At 38.9% G+C, this 26,283-nt stretch overlaps 1 protein-coding gene across 8 annotated transcripts in view; it reads right to left on the bottom strand.

Moving 5' to 3' along the window:
* Positions 1-26,283, bottom strand: part of GRIA3 (glutamate ionotropic receptor AMPA type subunit 3) — a 602,976-nt gene that overhangs the window by 106,333 nt on the left and 470,360 nt on the right. For all 8 annotated transcript variants that reach the window (XR_004359634.1, XR_004359635.1, XM_032702135.1 and 5 more), the window contains one exon: positions 7,139-7,378. Coding sequence is in view for 6 of the 8 variants with exons in the window: in XM_032702135.1 (XP_032558026.1) it covers positions 7,139-7,378 (240 nt within the window). In the remaining 2 variants the exon portion in view is untranslated. The remainder of the gene's footprint in view (positions 1-7,138; positions 7,379-26,283) is intronic.

Here is a 26,283-nt window from a genome sequence, read left to right as displayed (position 1 = left end):
GCATCTCAACACCAAACTGAACCCACTGTGTGCACACAACGCTGGTCAAGAGGCACAAAGCTGCAGTACAGCATACCCCATGAACTCTGTGCTGTTGGTTTTCAGCTGCATGTTAGTCTTGCCAGTATGGTACATCTCATGCTGGATGACTTTCAAAGTTGACTCACACTCTTGTCCATAAGCTAGAAAAACGGTTTAAGTGATTACCAGGGGTAAGCTAAACAAATAGCAGCTAATGGGAAAGATCAGGAGAAAAACACTTAAGGCTCTCAGTCCACCTAAAAACCAGCCAACATCCATTCTCCCACACAGGGTCTCAATGTTTGTTTGGGCAAGGATCAGTGAAAGGGCTTTCTTCTGTATCTGTGTACCACAGAGACCAAGATAAAAGGAGTCTGTATGAGACTTCAGAGATTTCAGAGGAAATAAATGGAAAGTGATTATCAAAAGCTAGATTTAACTGTTCAGGCTCAGATTATTCCCAAACACATTTAGGCAGTAAAATTAAACAGTAAAGCAATCCTGGAATTTTTCAGTTAAGATCCTGGCATATTTCCTGGGCAGAGCCTTGGTTCATACATTATACTGCTGAAAGCAACAAAACAATGCACCCTTAATAAGAATGTCAAGGTTTGCCTCTCTGTCAGGGTAAATTACTTATATTTCATACAAATATTGCTAAGCAGTATCTACAACTTTCAATTCTATATAAATACAAACTCTAGGCATTATAATATGGTAAAATCACTCATTCCCAAAAGGCTGATCGTGACAGAAACAGATAATTTTCTTACTGCATGTAAGTGCATGAAGTGTGATTGTTCTTTAAATCTAAATAATGGATTTTCTATTGTAAGCATCCTTACACTGCGTGTGTTCTCTATTGTACCAGAGCATGAAAACCTGAACCTACACTATACATCCTTTCAAGAAAAGCCACGCAAAAGATGCCACATTCTGTGGCCATGCTACAAGTTCTCTTTTGACCTAGAAGAAAATTTCTGGATGGCAGTTACTGGGGCACATAATTCTTCAAATGTACAGATCTGTGACATGGAGGCTGAGCCTCAGCTCGGGAGGTTTTGCCAAGATTTTATTCCCTGCTGTGCATTTCCCACTATATAAAGAAGTGGGAAAGGAGAATGAGACAGCTCATCTACATAGCTACCTAAATGCTAACAATTGATACTGTCTGCATGTCATCCCCATGAACCTGGGCTGCTGTCCAAAACACTCCTGTAGAGAGCCAAAAAACTCAGAAGAATCAAGGTTTGCAGTAACTCTTCCCTGTTTTGTCACCTCTGGTGTTTTATAGGCTTCCAAACAAGCTTTGTATGTTCCATTATTCTTCACCACAGACTGATTTTTACAGAAGAAAATGTCGAGATTTTAAATCCTTTCATACTTTTGAAAGCATAAGCAAAATACATTGCATCAACCTTACAGGTGCAACTGAGAATTAAACAGGTATATGAGCATACTAGCAAACAAGAATTGTAATTTTAAAATGGACCAAGCCCATGTTTAATTCTGAGAAAAGCATAAGCCAGCATTAAATCCTTTTTTCTTTATGCAAGGGATTCAAAGCAGTTATTCAGTTAGTGGAATAACTCCCCTGCTCTGAAAAATAAACATGTTAATGAACAGCTCAGCTATCGACTCTTTTGACATTTGACTGATCAGCAGGTGCTGAATTGAGGGTTTATTGTTGCTGGTGTAGCTGCTTCCACTGGTTTCGTTTTCCCCCTTCATTGACGAATGATCTTTATAAATAAAATAAAACTTCCTGACATGCAGAAATACAATACAGAGTTTAACAAATCAGCTGTGTGGAGGGAGTTCTTCTGCACCTCTCTGCTGATGGAAGGTGCTTATAAAAAGGAGTCAGTCATTCTGTGTTGGGTTACATTTTCCATTGCTGTTTTCAGGAGAGACAGTCCACCAGAACACAACATTCTAAAATCCCTAGGAATCCATCAAGTACTAAAGCAGAGTCTTTTTAGATTCCATAAAAATTAATCTTACCCCAGATGTTTTGCAGAAAAAAATGTTATGTTCTATATATGAGTAATTTTCAGTGCAACTCTTATTTCACCAAAAAAAAAAAATCCATCAATTTAATTTTGTGGAAGCTATAATGAGCCTGGTTCTACATACTGCTTCTTTTATCAGCTCCAATCTCTCATTCTCCAGGGAAAGCAGTACAGAAGTGTCTTGTCCTTTGATAGCAATAGATAACTAACCTCATTTTGTAAAAGCAGAACTAAACAGAGTTATTCTTTGTCTTCAGCGGGAGCAGTGAATCAGATCTCATTGCCTTGTACTGAACCCCTTTTAAGGCAATTTGAAGCCTTACACATGATCGCTGAGAAGCTTCTATTTGTACCTTTCCCCCCCCTGCTCTTTACCTGGTATTTCTTTATGCAACAGGGGACCAGAAGGTTTTGTATCTAAAAGAAATAGGACTGGTTGTATTTCCTGAGGTTGTATTTTCAGGCCTTCTGCACCCATCCATTACGTTCAGGTCAAATTTTTGTCTTTCTGTAGCAGTAAGGATTAAAGATGTAATTGCTTTTAAAGTAGACATTTTCACCTCTCTTTAGCCACATAAACCCGGGCTTTAGATTAACACCTCTCTGCCTCAGCCTTCATCTAGCCAGTGTTAACCAATTAAAAAAATATATTAGCCAACCATAACCTTATTTATCAAAACTCCTTTTCCTTGATTGTAGGCCACACTAGATATGTACTGACAGGCTATATCAAAACCAAATGACAGAAATACTTCAGATTTAGTGAGGTATGTGTTACAGTGCCATAAAGACTGTGATCCCTCTGTATCTCTGCCTAGACTGACCTGCTACTGAGTTGGTAGGCATTAGATAAACCAAGGCAGCACTTTCATGTCCTGTGAGGACTCCTATGATCCAAAGGAAGAACATGAAGACTTGATGCAAATCACAGGAATCACCTGGTGTGATTTTGTTTAAATGATCTACATGACAGAAATCAGTGTCTTTCTGCACAGTAGGTATGACAAATCAAAGTGACTTAGGACAAAATGCCTGTGTTATACTGACAGATGGAAGGTGAACAATCTGTACAAAATTATGTTTCTCTGGCAAAAATAAACTGAAATGGAGCACCATGAAAATTTAAATAAACAAAAGCTTCAGTATTATAATTCCCCGTACCATCTTTATAATTAAATGAGAAGTACTTCACACTTTCATGCCACAATCAGATGACTGTGAAAAACCACAAGTTCACCTCTCCAGACATTCACACCTGTGTTACTCCGGACCACTGACTTCAGTGGAACAACATCTGATTTAAAGCAAAGCAAGACGAGAAACAGACCTGAAGAGTGCAAGTAAACCTGAGGTTTTTGATGCAACATAATTCTCAGCATGAGATGCAAAAGGTGACTTTCCTGACAAGTGCTACCCAAATTCTTAATAGCTTTCTGTATGTAACCTCACCTCATCTCATCCTGACATAATCTTAATTAGTCTTAGTTCTACTGCAGAGAAGCCTACGGAGGCAGTTAGCACCATATAATTAATCAGATACTTTGCACACATCACAGCAACCAACAGTGTCAACTTACTGATGTGAGTTAATACAAACAGAAATCAACCCTGCCTTTCCCTTTCACATGAACTAAACACATGAGGCATGGAATGAACACATGACTATTTCTTCTACACACTGCTTAAGTCCTTTCTTCCCTTAGCAGCCATTTCCTAATGCATCATTACTCTGCAAAGTATATATTTTTTTCTTCTGGTACTAGGAAAGAACATGGAATTTGGTATTTTTCTTAAATTTCTGTTTCTCTGTAGAAGAATAACTCCAGCAACTGAAATAAGCAATGATATGACATAATTCTTGCTGGTGAAAATCATGAATCTCACACTTTATTTTTTTCTGTGTGCTTTAGAAGTTTTTAAGAAACTGAATTTTACACCTGCACATAAATACATATTTGAGAGCACAATCTGCAACATTCAGTCATCTCATAGCAACAGAGAATAAAATATTATTTTATACTTAAGAATATATACAATGTACACACTAAATCACTGGATTAAAAGCTTCACCACCTATCTATGTAATTGTACATCTTAACTTTATTCTATTGTTTGAGATTTATCTTTTGTCTTCATTGCAGGAGCCAAACATGACAGTATTGTACCCACTGTCACCAAGGGGGAAACCATATGATTATATGATTTGATGGCAAAGAACAAAAAGACCACTGCTTAAAGGAAGCAATTTTATAAAGCTCCATTCTCCTAAGCTTAAACCGAAAGAGTTCATTATAACCACAGGGTTTATTCAGTTTTGTATGGCCTCTGTAATATGCTACAGTGCTTATTAGTAGAAAATGTAATGTTTAATACATGGCAGTGTTTTGCTTCAGCAGAACACTGTAAAACTACGTGCAAGAACAATTTAGTGCATAACTAAATTCAACATAAGAAAGAATAGTGTAATATTTAGTGATTTCTCAGATTCTCAGCGAGATTATAATCTTCTTAGAAAGGAAGTATTTAAGTGATAGTTTATTTCAGGAACTGTCAGTAAACTGCTTAACACCTTCTCCTGACAGTATTTGTGTCCCAAAGCAGTTAAGTATCCAAGACAGGAATTATTAAAACTTATTACAGCTCTAGTGTTTGCATTTCCAGTGGTATCTCAGCAAAGGAACATGTACAGTCTGTTCACTGCCTGACACAAAGAGTCATTCACCATTATTACTGTCCAAACTCTTGGGATGTTTTTTTGGTATTTGAAGGTCTGTCACAAGAAATTAGGGAGCTTACTGGAATTGCCACATATTTCAGGTGCTGTCATCCATGATTACCACTCCTCAAACAAAGAACTCTAATGTCCATTCCTCAGTACCTAATTGCCCTGCCTCTCCCTCCTATAGAAAACTTCTTAATTTGTTATAACACTGGAAGAATTATAACTGATAGGACTGCTACCAAGTTTGTATTAACCAAATTAAAGTGCCAGTACCTAAAGACAATAAACTGTTCATTTTTGTTCCTGTTTTAGCAGATGACAAATATGTCACCAAACAGCAGCAAAGAGGATATATGTATAGGGAGGACAGATAACACGTGGTAACTTTATCCCAAACAACTCAAAACTCATCACCAAGCTACCTATATGTACTGATGCCTCTTCTGTCCTAAAGACACAACTGTCCTTTATCTTCAAGCCCTCAGCTTCATTTTATAATCCTACATTCACCTTCACTGTCATCTAATTCAGATTTGTCACTGACACTTAGATCAGAATGTCAGGGCTTATGTGCATGTGAAGCACTGTAGGTTCACAATATGATTTGGATTAGTAATTGTAATATTATGAGTAGGATGTGAATGGGAAGACAACACAAGAGGCAGATGGCAAAAGAGGTAAAGTCAGATTCCTGGGGCTAATTCCACCAGCAAGAGCTGTGTTTTAACCTGTAATTAAAATCTTAGCATGAACAAGGCAAAATAATGCCTAGACACAACCTAAACAGTTCCAAAAGGGTTAGCCATCACAATAAGCTCATGATTAGACTCTACCTAAAGATTATACAAAATGAATTGCCAAAAACTGCAAGTTTGAGGCTGCCAGTTCCCCCCCCATGACTCCCGTTACTATCTCAGTTAGTCTGATAGTCATGTCATCTAGACAAATTCTACTGAAACTCTTACTGTTTTGGATTATTTTTCCAGTCTGAAGAGCCAAATTTCTTATTAGGCATGATCTTGGGCAACTGCTGAAACTCTTTCCAAAGCAAACTTTATTAGCCTTAATCATGATAAGTTTCATCAGTCCTGGAATAAATGACATCAAGCCTTTTTTACTCAGACAAATGGCTTACTCACAGGAGCTTTCATTTAAAAGTGGACTAAATTAGAAATACGGATGTACGGGTGTTCTACAAGATTTAAGAAGTAATGGCATTTTTAGCTTCTCCATATTTCATACTTGATCTCATAGCTAGTGTTTTTTCAGTTCTAGAAATATTTAACACCTCGAAATCACTCAGAAAATTCTGAACTCTTGACATTCACCTAAAATCAGACTGAAAATTACTTTCTTTCAACATATGATATGCTCTTAGTTGGGTGATGCTACTAACCTTCAGTGTGAAAAGCACAGCCACTGAAGACTTGATGCTTAACAATATGCAGTAGCCTAAGGGATTGGAATTTTGTCATGGGAGCCAGGAACAGAATCTAAGCTTCTTTGTCTCTATCCAGATCACTTTGCTCTGAAGAAGGTCTTGGAATTGCAAATCATAAAACTGGTGAGAAGGGCATTGGCACATCTATTTGATACAAAAAATGCTGCCCAGGTGAAATCTGTAACAGAGCAAATTCTGTGTGCTCAGAGCAGGTGGCAACAGCTGCTCCACAGAAATATGCAAGATTCCTCACAGAAAATGGTTTCTGATGTCTAGATCTCTTTTTGACAGTATTTGCTACATTTTGTGCTTTTAGTATTTAATAATTGGTTTAAGTCTGGAAACATTGGTTTTAGTATGTTTCCACTCAGTAAAACATAACTCTGGTCATTCTTGTCATGTATGTAAATTTGTCTCTGGATATCCATGTGACATATCTGGAGCATCTTTTCTCCAGCCGAGCCCTAAAGCATCTTACGCTCTCTATTCTTAGACTTTATTGATGCCTAGACATCTCCAGAGCATATCTGAGCATGGATTCTTTGTCCAGTGACAGCAGAAATGTGCATTTATGTAAAGTGGTGCAGGATTTGCAATGTCACACGGGGTGGAAGGTCTTGCCTAACAGCCAACTTCATAATGTCAACTTTATTTATTTTGCAAGGACTCAAAAACCCTGGCAAGTGCTGAGTCTGTGGTTCCATGGAAACCAGGTATGCCAACTGAATGCTTGCATTGTTAACAATATCCTCCAGAAAATCTCTTAAAAAATGATCATTAATATTAGGATGCCTTCTTTTCATTTAGCCATTCACTTTAGTTTCTTCTTTCTAGGACCACATGCTACCTACATCAGAAGAAAACTGTGCTGCACATAGTGGTTCTGGTAATACTTAAAGCAAGCTATGAAATATAAAAATCAGTTAAAATGATGGTGCTTACCCCGTTCTGTGTCATAGAGGTACACAAACTTTTCCCACTTATAGTAAGTCAAGAGACTCAAGATGGCTCCTTTTAATGCTGGCCTCATCTGGATGACAAACTGCACATCTGCATCTGTTGGGAAGCTGGGTGTGATGAAGGATGTGTGAAGGGCTCCACAAAATGATGTCAGTGTGTTCATTGACATCTGGTCATAGAATCCAAAGATGGCATAAACTCCTCTGGAAAACTGTGAACAGACTAAGAAAGACAGACAAGGGTGTGAAAATCTGAAAAACACTGAATGCAATCAAACTTTCAAAGTATATTTCAGGTAAGCCTTCTAACCATTCCTGATATTATTCTGTATGATGCAGCAGATGGAATGAATTAACGAGATAATATATAATAATTTCAGTGTAGCAGTAAATTGTACTGACTTTATAACAATTAAACTGGCCTGAACACATTTTTGATTGTGACTTCTGCTATATTGTAATACTCCATCTCTCCATATTCTCTAAAAACAAACATGGGATTACATTGCCTATCTGTAAAATACCTCCCCTTGACAGCACCTGGAGATCTCTGTTAGCAGCTATGTAACAAATGTCAGGTCTGCCTAAAAGTCAAAACATTAAGGTGTAGTTTTCTTGACTGAGATTTCCTTGATTCAGATCTGATTCAAAGATGTCTGGATGTTTTATTCCCTTACAGTCCACAACTCTGATATCTCTGTGTGGTCTTTTTCAATGAGAAATTATGGTGACTTCTTACTTGAGTGTTAAAAGCTTTCAGAAGAATTTGGAAAGTCTGTGGCTTATTACATGACCTCACAAATAAGCAACACATCTTGTTGCTTCATGGGACAAGGGTTGGTATCCCTTAACTGGGAGGCTTTTAGTAATTAACCATTCTGCTGTCCTGAGGAACCCATCTTGCACCAGAAAATAATCCAAATGCAGACAAAGGCCCTTTTTTTCCACACACTTCATTCTTTCCCATCCTTTACAGAGATTGAACAATGACCATTTTGGACAAAAATGAAAGTATTTCAATTTATAAACATGGCCAACTTCATTGGAGTTGCAGGAAAAAAGATTTTCTTTGTTGTTCAGCTCTGTAGGAAAAGTGCAAACTTCTTGTGACCCTGGGTTCTTTCCATGAAGGGATTCTGCATCAGACATAGTGAGGGAGCCTGATCTGTGAGGGGCTGGGACTCTCACTCATAGCAAAGACTGTACAACTGCAATACACTGTGGCACAGCAGCACTTCTAATCAAACCATTTCTGGACTGAGAAGAGCAAGTCCTATTTGTAATGAAAATAAGTCTCCCAGAAAAACGTTCACTCAATTGTAACAATTTTGCTTGTCAAGAACTGGATTTAACAACAATTTCCAACTAACCCCACTAAACACTTTTGCCAAAATGCTGCATATTTAACTTTGCAAAAAACAAGGGCAAGTAATTACCAGTAAGGAAGACCTGACTTCTACACACACATATACAGCATCTACTTCTGAGAGTACCATCATGAAACATTTCCCACCACAAAGGCTACCATTCAGAATCACTAAAGACTGCTAAAGTAATCTTAAACAGGACTCTCCACAATATCAGCTCATTGACACAGCATCACTGATAACACCTCAAACCAGCAGTCAGGTGTGGAAATTTGATTTTCTTCCTGGAGGTCCAGATGTAAAAATAAAAATGCTATTAAGGAATTTCTTTAAGTGTTTAAGATACTGTAAGAGGACATGACCAGCTCTGGATACCAGCAGCAAATCACAGCTGGTGCAGACATAAAAGAGACATGCATGAGACACAGAAAGGAAATCAGAAGTGGTGATTTCTGAAATAAAAGTTTGCAGAAGTTCTTCACCACAGTAAAAAAAAGATATAAAAGAAGCTATAATACAGTAAGAATTTATTCCCAGAGGGATGACTGAGGAATTAAATACACTGTTTAAAAAGGCATTTTGTTAAACTATATACCAGCAGGATATAAAGTTGAAAAGCTTCCATAAAAAATATCTGCTGAAGTAACAAATAAAAAGCATTAACTCACAGGTGGAAAACGGAAAAAATAAAGATTACATTAGAAAGTCTGGCAGTCTCCAAATCATTTCAATGGTCTGTAAACCCTCTAATTCCACGTGAATAATCAATGGAGTGGGACTAGTGGAGCTCAGTGTCCTCACATACACTGAGCCTGTACCTCACAGATCAGGCTTCTTTTACATATTTATTAATGGCCTAGTTTACTAGTTTTTATGTAGATTCTGTACTGCAGAAAAAAGCAATTATTCCAGGAAACATCCCTTCTTGCAATGCAAACAAAACATATTCTCAAAGGTCTCCTGATCCTAAAAACCCAGAGTATTTCAAACAATCCTGGGTTCACTCATTATTTCTTATCAGGTATGAGGTATAAGGCTCAGGAATACTTTTGAACCGTGACTCAAGTGAAATCGCTCAGCTTTGTAGGGACACTGCATCTGAAAAAAGTCACACGGGAGCCCAAAAAGCCCAGCATGTTAACCAAGCCTAGGATTTTAATGGAGAATACAGACTAGCTCTTATTGGGACTGCTAGTTCCTCCATCCCATAAAGTCAGTAGAGAAGAGGTGCAGCACTAAAGGGAACTGACAGTGGTTGGCTCCAGTGCGGACAGTTCCTCTCCCCTGTTCCTCTGCCCTGTGCTGGGAACCAGCTGGAAAGTGGTCAGCTTTGTGCTCTTTCTTGTTCTTAGACAAGCACCAAGGCACTGCAGCCTTGAGTCTGAAAATGGTTCAAGGTCTTTGTCCTTCGGACATAATTCTGTCTTTCATGGCTATTTTAAAACACTGAATTAAACTGCATTTTCATAGCAGATTGTGCTCACTTATGCAAAGAGCCCATTCTTAATTTGTGAGTAATCTGAGGAAAAAACCAAACAGAGTCTGTGGACAACCTGACCATAAGCAGGACCTTCTCCATGTAACACCTTATAGCCACCACAGAGCTGCTGCTTGCATGGAGGCAAGAGCTGCTGATTCGGCCTTTCAGGTATTTGCAACTGTTTTTCCTAAAAATTCTAGACAATCACCAACAATATCTTCTAACAAATGCAAGGCCCTGTCCAGTTGTATTTCCCCTGATTCAGGTTTGTATTCACTGCAGATTTTAAAGATTTAACCCTTTAACAGACTATCTGTCTTCTGTTAGTAGCATATTCTTCGTGACTATCCTGCATGCACCGTAGCATGACAATTTTACTTTACTGACCTGTTTAAAAGGCAAATAAACTTTTGTTTTTATAAGGAAAAGTTAAAAGGCTAATTATCTTGGTCCTCTGTGTTTATTTGCATTTTTGAACTCACAGTCTTGTTATATCTTTTGTATAGTTTGTGACCTAATCTCCTATATTATCAAAAGAACTAATTGAATATCCATGAACTCACAGTCATATTGCTATTTGTTTTCCAAAAACCAAACATGTAATTACATTAATTTCAATTACATTATTATTCTAACATCACTGGGCTAGAAGGAAAATTTTAAAAAGGGTAACTAAACCTCAGCTTTAAGCTCTTTTTACAAAGTACTTTCTATTGACAATCACAACTATCCTCATGTTTGAGTAAGAATTTTGGTATTTTTCCTTAATTAATCACAGTTGATTTATGTTTATTTTTCCCTATTTGAAAAATGCAGATGGTAAAACACATACTTTGGCTGTTAAAGAAATGATTTGGACACATCCTGATGCAAACTCATTCCTCAAGAAAAAAAACCCAATTTTTTTTGCTGAGCTATGCCTGTATGAAACTGCTCTTAATTAATTATGGTGATGCATATCTCTTTCCAAAGCAAGCACATATGCAAGTTGCTTTATAACTTGATCTGAATAAGTTTCAACCTCCACGAACAAGGGAGAGAGGCCCTGAGCAGCAGTTCTCCGACAGGAGATCATGATAAGCCATTATTTTGGCATTAGGTGTGAGTATTTATTAATGCTGACTTAACACTGGGCTTGTTCTCATAGTACGTGAGCTGCCACATGCCATCGTGTTCAGGAGAGGAAGGATGGTATGACAGAAGCCCATGAATTCTCAAGCATGTCAAGAGAAGATAAGAAACTTTCAGGTCATGACAGACTGGTGTTTCCTGTCAAGGGAGGAAAATGCTCAGAGCCAGAGTGATCACAGTGGTAAGGAGAATTTACTTTCAAATAAAAAACCAAACCAAAACCAAGGAAACAATATCCCACTTAAGCCACATAAATAAATCTCGGTGTCTGTACTGAAAGCAGCTGAGCCATCCTAAGCGTCAGTGTAACCCAATGAACCCAGACTTCTGTTTTACTTGCAGTTCCATCCTCCCTCCAGACAAGTCAGGCCCACCACTGGAACTTGCTAAGATTAACCAGTAAGATTTTTTTTCACTCAGACCCCTGGAAGGCCGTGGGCCAGAATCTCAAAAGACGCCCCATTTCACACAAGTTCTTCTTAGATGTTTTGTGTCTTTTTAAAATTTATTTTTGCTATCTAATGGTGTTTAGTTTTTCTATCTTCTAGTGACTGTGAGTACTCCTGACACTGCAAGGTTGTACAGGCTCTGACATCTCTACTGTCTATTGCCTGGAAGCTAAAGCCAAAACTTCTCTGACACCTTTTTTTTTTTTTTTTTTTACTTCCAGTCTTACTACAAACAACTGAAGCGTTACTAGGAACATTTACAAGCAGTTTTGGATTTTGCTTGTTTAGAGAAAAGACACATAAAGCCAACAAAAGGGATATGTTAATGGTGGAACTTAATACACCATTTCCACTGGATGATATCATTAGTGACTGAATTGTAAAAGTCAGCAGGACCCTCCACTTCCACACGGGATCTAAGAGCTCAGTAGTTTTGGAGTCAGGGGTTGGAAGTTACAATACTATTCCATCTTCATTACTATTTTTATGAACCAGTAATTTCCCCTTTGTCCATATCAATTTCTTATAAAGTAGATCTGACAAAATCAACCTGTGTCAAAGGGACACTGCTCCAGTGATACACCTACAGCTCTCTGGGAGGAAAGGCACTGCTGGAGCTCCGTCACCACGGACATTACTGTGTGCTGCTCATATCAGTTCCTCGGGTTTGTGTTCTGTGTTTCCCTGAGCTGTGAAATAATTTTATTCCCTCCACTTTCTTCTGCCCATTGTCTTGGATTCCACACAATTCTCACTGCCAGCTTCTGCCAACAGACTAATGGGACTACTTTACAATGGAATAATGTGCAACATACCTCAGACCAGTTGCCATTTCCTATCTAAGGCTCCCCCCAATGCCTTCATTGCTGTAATAATGCAAGTGTAGTCATGAACATCACTTCTTACAGTCAACCTACAGTCTTGCTCTTAGAGAGGTGGACAATGCTTCTACTGCTTTCTTCCACTTTCACACTGAATGAAAAGGGGCACTCTCCCTACCTTGAGCCCTCAGGAGATCAGCACAGCAGTGCCCCAGAATGCAGAATGAGATACTTTCAGGGGGCTTCAGACAATCAGACTTGAGAGCTTCCTTTAAACACAAACTCATCATATTAAAAATTTAAAATGAGGTGAACCGCATTTACCTACAGCCAATAAAACCAGCTTTTACATTTTAATTAAGACACTGAGTTCTGACGTGAAGAAAATATTTCACTATATTGTTTAAAATTTAGGTCAGAAAAGACGGATTTCTGGAAAAAGCTATTTCTGGAATAGTTAACAGTGAATATTCTTGGGGGCAGAAGGGAACCTAGGAAGTTACAACTTGGAATTGGATACAAATCTTCCTGAGACATTGGCTGTAACAGCACATCTTTTCCTACCCAGAAATGGATATGCACTCACAAACATAAAGAAATACACTCAAAACAAAAGAAAAAAGTTCCAACCCAAAACCTCACAGTGGAACACAAAACAAAATCATGATTTACCCTTGTTACTTCATTTATGGCATCAGTTTTCTCAATGATATAACTGCAGTGTTTTATCTAGTTCTTTTTATAAAGAACTAAGCTTGCTTGCTTCATTCTATCTAATGCCTTCTTCAAACATACAGAGTTCCTTCAGTTTGCATTTCTTTTTAGGAGAGCAAATAAAATAAAACCAGCACATTCAGGCACCAGGAGGGGGATATTATTAAATTGCAAATGAAAGGCATGAGGATTAATCCATTCATATTTTACAAACCATTTACCAGAAAGCAATTCAAAACACATGTTCAGATCCAAGCATCCCCAAACACTCCCTGGTCAAGATCCTGTTCAAGATTACTTTGGTCACCCTATCACAACTCCATTACACACTATTAAAGCAGTTTTTATTTCTTATCTGCTCTTTAGGATGACTTTGGAACACCAATCCCAATTACAGTTCCTCCATGCTGAGTGCTGTACAAATACATCACCACAGCCCTGGTTTCCTTCATATGCCCAATTATTTATGACATACTTGACTCATTAAACTTTACACATTTTGGCTTTTATATATACTACCACGGTCAAATAAAACCCTAACAATGTACATGAATTTGCTGTGTGCTGGATCTTCTTTTCACACTGAAACATTTGTGTGAATTTTATGAGGGTATGAAAAATGCCAGCTTGCAACGATAAAAATAGGCCACTTAGGCTGTAACAGTGTGGTGGGAACACCAGCAGCACCAAGTCTCACACGTGCCATGATGCCAAGAGGGGCCTGCTCGTGAGAAAGAAGTGCATCTCTCAAGTCAGATCCTTTTAGACAGAAAGGCTGACAAAAGAAAGCTGCAGTTTCAGAAAGCTCTCAGTGAAAGGCAGCTGATGCTCACTCAGGTCTGAGGTGTTTGTTCACTAGTGTACCTTTAGTCAGGTAAAGGTGAACCCAAACTGCCAACTTGATACATATGCAAGTGAAAGCTTTGATATTTAAAAAAAAAAAACTAATACGTTTGAAATGTCAGTAAAAAGGACATTCTTAAGCATCAAACTGTAAGACAGACAGAAAGATGGGCTGAACACAATCTCGATTGTCCTGGGAAAGCTGTGCTTAACTTTCTGGAAGCTGTTCTAGTCTGAGAGTACTGCAGGTAGCCTGAGTAGCTTGGAACAGGCTATGCTACCTGTGCTGCTATTTTCTACTCACTGTTTAGTTCCCAAGCTACTTCCAAACCTAAAATGCTGTAGAATCTTAGCTACCTCTGTTTTCAGATTACTAGCCACAAAGTAAAAAAAAAAAAAATTAATTTTTTTTAACCTTGTTAAAACTTAAGCACAAGATGAGTCTTTTGTCCCTCAAACCTACCAAATTATAATGTATGTTTTTCATTAAAAAAAGAAAAATCACTTGCCATTCAGAATCTCTGTATTTATGACACATTTCTGATGGTAGCAGAAACCCAGGAGTCATTCCACCCAGTTTCCAGGAAAAGTATCAGCCTATCAGAATGTCCAAATTATAAAAAGATTTTGTTTACCTGGTATTCTTATTACACACCGATTTTTTAAAAAATGCCATGGATTCTGAGTACTATGAGAGCACTCCTTTTGAAAAGCTATGAGTCAGATTATCATGATTCATTTTGAAATATAATCCATTGGAGTTTGAAAGAAGCAAAACAGGGGTTTGAAGCTTAAAATGAATTAAAGGTGGGAGGAGATATATATGTGCCATACAGATCAACTGATTTTTCTGGAGGATGATTTAAAAAACGTGTTAGGTACTTAAGGACTACACTTAAGTACGTGCTGATCAGAGTACTGCATTATCTTGCTTGTGTCTTTAGAAGATGGAGTTCAAGCTTTCAGACCAGGCCCCACAAATTATAACCAAGTTGTCTGTTCTTAAACCCATCCTGACAATTCACGGTCTTCTACTGTTAACAGATCACTTTCCATCCTGATCCCACCAGTCCCATAAGATGCTCACAAGGAAGTATTCCTTTTAGTTTTAAGGGAAAGACATTAAATACATACCACACAATTTTAAACAAAAAGCTTTTAGAAAGAAGACTTTATAACACTGTTGCAGGACTCAGATTTGTACTATTTGTGACCTCTTCTGCTTTCTGCCTATGCTGGTCCTGACACTAAAGCAGAATTTGGAGGAGAAGCAGCAAGAGGCTTCTCTTTGTAGACACTTAAACTCATTGCTGGAGAAAAATGGAAAGGCATCGATATCTTCCTTTTATCCCCTGATGAAAAGATGTTTCTGCTCAGTTACTCCAGCATGATCAATGCCTTGCCAACAGCAGCAGTATGTGCAATGCCAACACTCTCCTCCTGTTTGCAGCCCCACCATCCTGGATGCTTAATATTTATGCCATGGGCCTCCCTCAAGTTTAGAGAGTGTCAGAGACTTAACAAGTGGATGTAAAGCAGTTCCTTGAGCTTTGCCCTTTGAGAAAAGGCTTAGCCTGTCCTATACACATAACCACATACTCCTTTCTCCAGGAAGCATGGAAGATGAGCTGACACCTGTGTGAGGGAGCCAGAGGACCTGGCAAAGCTTTTCCCGTGAGAGTCTAAATATATTCACAGCAAACAAAGATCATTTGCGTCCTTCACATCTGATACTCCAATTCCTGTTTCGTGACTAATCTCTGCAGAAACATGGACAGTGTGCATGCAACACAAATATGTAACACTCACTCGAGTGAAATAACTTGTTTCCATCTGCTGCACCATTTGAAATGCTTTTAATTTTAATCTCGTATGTTATGCCAGCATGCTGTGATCACTTTGGATGGTAACTGTATCTCTTATTTTCTGAAGCAATTTTTCTAAAAATGTTGATCAGAGGAAAATATGAAAAACCCTGTTCTTTCAAAAATTACTCAGTTATAGCACACCAGAAAATTTAGCAGCCATTTATTTACAGGCAGCCAATATACTACTAATATGTATATCCAATATACTCTACTAATATGCATATTCTAATGAACACAGTAACATTTAATAGCTTAATATAAAATCATGAATGTTTCTGTAACTTTATTCAAAGTAATGAGAGTCCCAAAAGTCATTAAGCACTATGTCTTGGAACAAAAAGACATGCTCAAAAAAGTGTTTTTAATATGAACATGACAAGATGTGTTAGACCAGGGAGTACCCAAATTGCCATTGTTACCATCTTCAGAGATGATTTATCTTACACATCTCGTCAATACTTCAAACAACAGGCTAAGAGAAAGAAAGAGTTTTGTGGTATGAAGTAAAAAAATAAATCACACCCATCAGAAAAGGGCAGCATTTTGCAGTTGAGGATGTTAGGCAGAACGTAGGGTTGAATCAAAGCACAGCAGTTGAAGGCAATGCTGTGCCTCAGAGCTGCGCATCAGCAGCAGCTCTCTCCAGCATTCCAGTGCTCTGAAGGGATTTCTTGTATCACTGGAACACCTCAGTATGGAGGAAGTAAAAAGGCAGAGGCGTATTATTAAATGTATGCTTGTTCAGCAGATCCTTCCCTAAGTGATTTCAGAAGTTGACTTCATTCTGGGCCACTGTGGTGAAAGGCAATAAATCAAAACAAGGCTCTGGCACTGTGATGAAAGATGAGCTGAGTCTGCTGAGGTGGTGCCATTTATAGGCCTGTGGGGATATATTACAGAGGATGAGATAGAAGAGGCAAAACGGCCAACACACCTGAAGCGCTGAACGGGGTAAAATTCACCAGGAGGTGAAGGCCACAACTAAGGTTGTCCAAGGAGAAAGGGGATGCAAACGCCAAAACAGCAGCTGTGAAAGCAGCCTCCAGCTCTGGAGGGTTTCCAGTTGGCTCTATGAATGCAGAGCATGGTGCTGGCTGACAGACAGCTCAGTTTACCCAAAGCAACAGTCCCTAACACTTTGCTGGAAGCTCGGCAATAGCATTCCAGCAAGCACTGCAAGAACATCTCGGACCGGTGGACTGGATTTCACACTTCTGTATCTCTTTCCCCAGTTTACTCAAGGTTCATGGGACTATGCAATTCTCACCCAGTCCTCGTGTCCCACTGCTGTCAGCTTAGCAGTCTGAGAGGCTTCAGACTAGTTAACACAGAAGAGGAAACAGAATGGTTGTGAAGGCTGCCTTCAGTAGCCAGGGAAATTATCTGAAGATGCTCCCTAGGGGTCCAGTAAAGCACCCACCAATGTCACTGGAGAAGTTCACACGGAATTCAGCAAGAGCTGGACTAGAACTGAGAGACCTATTGAGTACACTGAACGAGTAAACTACAGAAATGCAAAATTAAAATCCCCACTGCCCTTACAAAAGCATCCCCCATCTATTTTTATTCTCACTATAATTTCTATCTGCCTTACTGTCCAAAGAGTCCTTCTTGCTACCAGCCTCCTGGACCTTCACAATCACATCTGACAGTAATTCACAGACCAGTACCCTCAGCTAAGCCAGTGCCTTATTTACAGGGAATAACAAGAATATTATTCTTTATAAATTATGCATAATCACTATTTATCAAGATGGGTTAATTGGCACATAACAAAAGAGCTGCCTGGTGCACAGCTGAATAATGTGGAAGCCAAAATTGATGGAAATGGTACAGCAAAAGCCTGATTGTGAAAGAAAAGTCACATTGCTACATGTTAATTCTTAACTGATTACTGCCCTTTCAAAGGAGGAGGAGGCAGCCAAGAGAGATAGACCAAGTCTGAAATTATTTGTTAATCTCAGAGCGTTTGGACAGATTGTCATAGCTTTAAATACTGGTTTAAAGTCTGCTCTCAGCCAGCTGCATAGTGAGATGTTAACCTGGTACAAACGCATTTTCTGCACTCCATGAGACACTGCTACATTTGTGAGCAGAGAACAATCTCATTAATCATCAGCAACAGCATGAGACTGTGGTCTGCAGGGGTATGTGTGACGGTGACAGACAAATGGGGCTCTTCCCATATCTTCACTTGACAGAGAAGAGCTAAAGGCCTCATACCAAAGCCAGACTAGCAACCCTTTGGTTCTACTCGAGAGGTCCTGGAAGTCCTCATCAGAAACCTGGTGTGCCATGAGACAGCAGCAGCGTGAGGCAGCACTTGACTTTCTCTAGAACCACACACACCTGAAGAACCACAGTTTAGTCTATTCCACATGCACAGAATTGCGTCACTGATGCCAGCAAGGCTTTACTAAAGGTCCTAGATCCCAAAGGTGCATGCACAAATATAAGAACATGCTTAGGTGTTTTGATGAACAGACACAGACTGAAGAATGTGATCAAGACACTGAATCAGAGCTGATGGTTAAATTACCGTGATGCTCACTCTGGAAGGAGGTCCCCCTTCCATGATGCATTGCATTCTAGCTGGATTATGGGCACTCAGATGATTTAGTCTGATTTACACCACTACACTTCCACACCTCTCTAGTATCTTCCCTACTAATACTTACTAAAGTCTATCCTAGCAGTAGAATACCTGCAAATCAATGACTTCTAATATCAGCCCTTTCTTCCCTCTCTCTCTCACACTTGCTAGGAGAGCTACCAGAACATGAGAATTTTCCCGTAACTTTCACTCCTATGAGTTAGAAGCTCTTGTATTCACAAACACCATTAAGGCCAAAGAATTCTGCTGTGATCTTACCATGTTTGTGTTCTCATCAGCATAAATACAAATGGAGAACCACAGATATTTTAAAAAAAAATTTGGATTAGGTTATCACCATTAGAGCTTCTCCCTATCAGAAACATGGTTAGCAAACATTAGCTTTCCTCTGAAAATATTCTGACATTTACCAAAGTTACCAAGTCACACACACTGTTCACACCACAGCTCATCATCAGTGGGTTATATAGTCCATGCTTTGCCTCCATATCCTCCTATCCAAGAGGATCCTAAGACTGAATTCTTGGTGCCCCTTGAGAAGTATAAAGTGACTCATGAAAGAGCTTTTGTCCTCTTTGGTTTTGGGGTTTTTTTCAAAATCTTTACTGCAAACATATTCTGATGTCTCTGGCAGTTTCTTTGACCGAAAAAGTGGAATTTGATAGATAAGACAGTGTGTGCTGCATATCAAATATTCACAAAGGTTAATATCAGTAATGGCATGAATTTCTGTTGTTTCATATGTACAGTTAACCAGTGTGCTCACTGTCAACTTCTTAATTTTTTTACATTATAAGTTTCTGGTTCATGATTTGATTTGTTTCAAACATGGGCCTGTTTTAATGTACTGGGATTTTAGCATGTAAATAAATACATACTTAAATAAATTGGTTGCTATTGAATAAATCCTTTTTCAACCTACTCTTTAATTATCTGTATCAGGGCCTACTTTCCAAGTGATTCCTTAGCCTCTTGGTTCATAGATGTGCTCCATCTCCACAGATGCATTAGCACCTTACATCCAAATGCCTCTGTAATAGCAGTATTTATTAGAAGTATCAAAAAAAATTCTTCTCTCTGGCTTTGCACAGAGAGAATCTGCTAACAACTTGCACCAACAAATTCCAAGCATCCTGCAAAAACACTGTGTAAACTCAGAAGGGAAGAGGAAAATTGAGGAGGGGGGAAGTTCAAAACAACAAATTTGCTGCAACAGTATCCAAGCCTTTTCTGGTTTGGGAACAAAAATTCTAATCCTTATGGCAGAAAATAGGCTTGAATTTCTAAGGAGTAATGCACTGTGGATCCTTCCCTCAGTAAGTCACTTCAGTAAACCTTCCAGAGTTCTTAATCACCCTTTGCCATACCGTAAGGAATCAGCCAATTTAGGGAGTATTGTTCAGCCAAGGAATAAGCAGATGAGCCTCACCAGTGTCTCAAACACAACTGTGCAACACCCAAATCAGTGCAAAGTTGGGGGAAACGGCCTTAAAACGGCCGTGTGTGTCTCCATGACAGCAGTCCTGACATCCAACCGACCAGCACCAAACAGCTCAACTGCAGCAGTTTGGATGACAGACGGCAACACATTTCTTTGCCTTAAGGAAATTTCTCACAGGGCTGTAACCGTTCCTCAAGCTCTGCAGTGAGCTGCAGGATGAGCTCTTTCCAGCAGACCATCATCATCCTGAAGGTCTGTCCCCATTCCTGTTTGTCCCTTGTTTGCAGCACCACCTGTTCGGGGAGGTCAACCACGGAACAAAACTGCACCAAGGACAGGAAGGGTCTGTCAAACAGAGAGATGACAAACTGGAGAGAGTTCTGGATGACATGACCAGGGCTCTGTAGGCAGGGAAGCTCTTATTCACAGGAGGCACAGACATAACTATGGGAGGAACCATTCATGAACTCAATGAACTCGATTAATTTTTCATCGGCCTTTCAAAAAAGCTTTTAAAAAAATCAGCTCACTATGCACAACAGAATAGGAACTGATAGGTGACTACAGTTAGAGACTGTAAATAATGTCTTACTTCAATTTAAATGTACCCATGTCACAGAATCACAGAATATGCTGAGTTGGAAGGGACCCAAAAGGATCATCGAGTCCAACCCTTAGCCCTGCACAGGACCATCCCCAAGAGTCACACCATGTGCCTGAGAGGATCATCCAAACACTTCTTGAACTCTGTCAGGCTTGGTGCTGTGACCACTGCCCTGGGGAGCCTGTTCAGTGCCCAAGCACACCCTGGGTGAAGAACCTTTTTCTACTATTCAACCTAAACATCCCCTGAGACAACTTCAGGCCATTCCCTCGGGTCCTGTCACTGGTCACCACAGAGAAAAGATCAGTGCCCGCCCCTCCTCTTCCTCTCACAAGGAAGCTGGAGACTGCAATGAGGTCTCCCTTCAGTCTCCTTCAGGCTGAACAGACCAAGTGCCCTCAGTCACTTCTCACATGGCTTCCCCTCAGGGCCCTTCACCATCTTCGCTGCCCTTCTTTGGACGTGCTCGAATAGCTTAATATCTTTCTTATATTATGTCACCCAAAATTGCCACAATATTCAAGGTGAGGCTGCACCAGTGCAGAGCAGAGTGGGACAATCACCTCCCTCAACTGGCTGATTTGCTCACCAAAAAAACCCACAAACCTTCTTAAATTATTTCTGCATTACTAATTTTTTATAAAGTAACTCACAGCATCTTCCAGGTTTTATAGATTAATGATACTGAATTTTAACTTGCAACTTGCAGTGCCAATTTCAGAGTAAATTTTAAATAAATATTTTTCTCTTGCTAGAACCAGTGTAACAGTCATCAAGAGAAGTATTCACATCATCCAGCAAAAAAGCAGCACACCACAAACTTAGGTTCCAAACCAGGAAAACTCTGTTTCTCTGCACCACAAACATCCTTATGCATTTCTACACTGTCTGTTAAGACAACAAAAAGGAGTATGATAATGTGTATTTGTTTAAACTGATACGGGTATGGAGTTAATGCCAGCCTACTGTTACTGAATTTTGCTAGTCTGATTTTCAAATAGACTCCCTGACAGGGTCAAGCTTTTCAAAGCAACCCATCAACAGATTATTTTTGGACTTGAAATTCTGTAGGTCTTGAATAGATTTATTTGGTGAAGTCAGGTAGTAAAGCTTTTCAGATAGATTAATAGACTAAGTGAAGTGTCTTTCTAGACTATAATAGGAGGCTTAAGAGACCTCATTTTCTAAGAAATGTCAGCTATAGGCACAGAAGACTTCTTTGTACTCTGATTTTCTCCATATATTTTCCATTTACGTGAGCCAGTCCAAGCCCTCCTTCCCACTGGCAATGTTATCAGAGAGACAATATCTTTCTATAACAAAAATAGCACAGAAACTTGCATAAGAAAAATGAATTTGATAACAATAGAATGAGTTTCTCATAATAATTTAATAAATTGAAGACATGAAGATTTAAATCCTCCAGAAGAGCTGCATAAAAGGGACTGATGAATTCATCAGCTCTTCCAAGCTTCCCCAAGAAGCTCAGACAATATTTCTTACCTCCTGTTCTACAGGGATCACCTATAAAAGAAAAACAGGTATTCAAGTCCCTCTATCATGCTCTCCTTTGCCTCTGGGGCTAAACTCACTGTTGAATCTGCTGTAAGTAAATGTGAAACATTTAAAAATATTCCAATTTGTTTCTAATCTTTTTCATTATACTAATACACTTGTAACACCCTTTCTGGTTAAGAGCACGGTTCTGAACACTGAAGTTGCTATTTGAGCATAGAGCAAGCTACTGACCTTTATAGTTTTTCGCTAAGCCAACAAAAGTCTGCAAAAACATGCCAGAAATGCAAACACAGTTAGCCTGTCATCAGCTTTAGTTAAGCACTGACAGTCCAATATTTCAAGAAGTCCTGAGACCTACAGAAACCACATCAAACAAACCAAATGATGAACTCCATGGACTGAAAAATCCCAGATTATTTTGCAACCATCAACATAATCCAAAAACATCTCTTCCTGGCTATCAATTTTCTGTCACATTGGTGTTATGAGTAAGGACAGCAGGAAATAATTTTACACTGAGTATATGCAATCCATAAATTAACACTGCCTCTTTAAGCATGGAACCTTTGGGATTTTATTATGTTTTAATCTATGTTCAATAGAAATTTTTCATCGCATCAAAATCATTGGGTTATACAAGGATTCAGATCATGGCCAGCTAACAGGAGCCTCCTCTTTACTCTGAATCTGTCCTCTTATTTTGTTGAGGGACTACAGGAACATGAAGAGACACTGACAGAAACAGGATAACTCAGTAGCCATGAATACATGGCTACGCACTACATATTAGTTCCAAAAGAAGCAAGAATGATTTTATTTCTGCTCTTCATAAAAAAACCTTCCCTTCCATAAAATCTACCCATGATAAAGTAGTTGAAAATCTTTCAAAGCAGTACCAGCAAAGTCACCAAGCTTGTGGCCTAGAAGGGAATATTTTCAAGCCATTTCACATCCTAGAAAGAAATGCAATTTAACTCTCTTGGCTCTGGATCCTTTTCTAAGCTTTGGCTTCCCTTCACTTACTTGGTCCTACTTTTCCTCCCTCCCAGCCCCCTAAACCATTCTCAAATAAACAATATCCTGCTATCACACAATTAACTTTGAATAAAAACACAAGAGGGAGAGTATTACCAAGGAATAAAGATAAACCACTGAACTGCCACAATGAAAATATTTTCTTTTACCAAAAGGACGGTTCAAACAAATGTAAATAAGTTCAGTATCTAGGATTTTCATGACTTCAGCTAAGCAGAATAAATGTGCTGGGTCAACCAATAAGTGAAACTAATCACGTTCTCCAGAGCTGTGCTCTCCTGACAAGCCGCATTCTCCGGCCTCTTTCTAAAATCGTTGTATCTACAGAGTCCATTCAAACTTCCCAAATGAGGGAGCGAATCCAAAGCACAGTCAGCTAATTAGAGCCAACAACGTGGGAAATGCAAGATAATTATATTCTTTTCCTAAAAGATTTATTTCTGAATATCAGTTTTGGGAGGCCAGGGGGGAGCAAGTGAGAAATTAATCTCACGCTGGAAAACTTAACTCGCCTTTGTGAGACTCTCATAAGGAATGAAGTAATAATACTGTGTCACTTATTAAGGAACATTACTGATTACAGTAATATTACACAGAGTTGCTGCTGTACACATAATTTTAAAATTTTTGTCCTTGATATAAGCAGAGGTTGTCTGCACAAACAGAAGACGTGCATTTAATCCATGATGCAATTGTACTGAAAAAGAATAAAACCAAGCTTGAACGGAAAGAAAAATATAAACAAAAATCAAGACTTTTTATAAATAAGGACAATCAACCATTAGAGGAAGGGTTCTTCCTCTAAAACAATATAATCAGGGTTTCTGTGTTTAAAAAGTGTAATTGTTGCCCAAGACTAAGAAAAGCTACCTAAATGGATGACTGTGGAAAGACTGTTCAGGTGAAGAACTTGGGCTTGTGATTAACTAGATCTGAAAAATAACCACTTATTTAGGCTAAGAAAGCCCACATGTCCTCTTTCTCCTGGAAGACAAAAAAATCTACCCAAAAGCAGACATTTGAGGGACATCTAATGGAAGATCATGATGGAGACTACAGACGTTGGCTCTTGCAATGGATATTGCTACTAACAAGGAACAAAGTAAGGGCCTGAACTAGAATATCCAACCAGCATTTTATACAGCTGAACAGACTGTTGAAAGGCAAGTTGGGTATGTGAGTGTCCAGTTTCAATACCTGAATTCTCCAACAAGGTGTTAACACCCTCATGGGCGTTAATTCTCTCCAGAGAATACTGGAGAATATCATACAGAAAATCTTTCAGCTACAAGCCACATACAAGCATCCTCTCACACGACAATATCGTCCTTACTTATTCCCTCCTCTGCCATTCTTTTCTTAAGAATCTGGATAACCATCACATGTAATCTTTATTATCACAATTGACCTTGTATGTTCAAAAGACAAGCAGGACAGAAGCAGTCATACTGCAGCTCCACAGAAGAATGAGAAAATATCACTTAGGGAAGGACACCTTTCCTTAGGATTCCTGGGAGATTTTCCTCTTTACTCCTAAATGAAGAAAATGCCGCAGTTGTCCATAGTTATACATTAAAAAAAAAAAAAAAAGAAAAAAGAGAGATTAATCACTGTACTCAAGCTGTCCTTTCTGCTGAGGAAGCCAAAGGTATTGAGAGTATGTATCTACCAAAAATACCTGCTTTACAGCTCACAAGTTAGCTTCGTGAGTAACTTGATACTGCAGCTGAATAGTCAAACTTCCATTCACACTTTAATTAGAGGTAAGGGGAGCACCTACTGTTTGCATTTACAGTATCTCTGGTTCGGGAGCAGCAGGAGCAAGTTCAGCCATCACAACTGCTCAGCTTGTGCTGCTCTGATGCATCGTTTCAGCAGGGGAGGCTTTGGGAACAATTAAGCAGAGCCATTCACAGCTGAAGATATCCCCAAATTTTGCCAAGTGTGGTCGCTAGTGCTTTATCCTTGCTACTGTATCTTCTCAGCCACTGCATCACACAAATTACCAACAGAATCCATCTCTCTATCTGCTGACAGCATGGGCGTGCAGGTGTCTATTCTCCCATGAACATGTAGGATATTTATCCCGCTAACTCATCCACTTATACAGAGAATGAGCACATCCTGCCTCATAACAGGAGATTAAATTTTTGTAGAAAGCATTTAAAAATAAAGCATCATCAATTAAAGTGGTGGTATTTGAACAGCTTCATTGCAGAGACTGAGACAAAGGAAAAGCAAGAAGCGTTGAGCAGAAGAGAGGAGACAAAAGAAGTGGCTTGCTAGGATCTGAAAAACCCATGACAAGAGATGCTCAAATGAAGCTTTTTCATGGTTACAAATTCTACTTATGGGTTAAGAAAAAAATGTCAGACTATGAAGGAAAAGAAAGAAAGAACAAGAGAAAAAAATATTTTCCTATTCAGGAAACCGATAGTTTATAAAACTGAAATTATGATAAAAAATATTCCATTTTAAAGCTACCACAGGTAATGCAAGCTGAGGAAGAATATGATCCTTTGGCAACCAAACAACACACAAAGTTACAGCAAATTTGTAAAGATTTTTATCACTGTATTGCCAAAAAGAACTGCTAAAGACCATTTTAAGAACCACGGTGACACAAATCTGGTTCCATCAGGCACATTAACACAATCTACTCCAGCTGTGATCTGGACTTACATATTTTCTGAAACCTTAAATGCAGTTATTTAATAAATTTGCTACAATTGTAAATACATTTTAAAACACACCCGAGCATTCTACAGTTACAACTGTCACCACTGTGTACTGCTGAAGTTATGTTCAATGTACCAAATTAGTTCAGGTAAATATAGGGAAAGTCTGCTCTCAGGGTAGCAGCTGGAGGCAATGGTGTTATTTCAGATATAAACAAGGAAGCATTAATAAAACTTACAATAAAAGTGCTCTGAGCACTTTATTTTTGATCACTTATGACTACAGAGCAAGACAACGGAAATTTTCAAGCATAACACTTAAAAATCTATCTAATCTTTGTTGAACAATCGCAGTTTTTCAAAACAGGAATCCTTCGAGCATACAGCAATGCATTGATGAAAGAGTACATTCTCTAAAATGTGAGAGGGGCTTTTATTTCAACTTTTGGGGTTCTAACTCATTTGAGTTGGAAGAACAGATTGTTCCAGTGAAGGGACAGAAGCCACAGCCAACAGGCCATCTGCTGAGCTCCTCTCCAGTGGATCCCACACCGAAAGGTGTCGT

This window comes from Chiroxiphia lanceolata, chromosome 14 (genome assembly GCF_009829145.1).
Source record: "Chiroxiphia lanceolata isolate bChiLan1 chromosome 14, bChiLan1.pri, whole genome shotgun sequence".
Taxonomy (NCBI): domain Eukaryota; kingdom Metazoa; phylum Chordata; class Aves; order Passeriformes; family Pipridae; genus Chiroxiphia; species Chiroxiphia lanceolata.
This window is presented reverse-complemented; position numbering and strand designations above follow the sequence as displayed.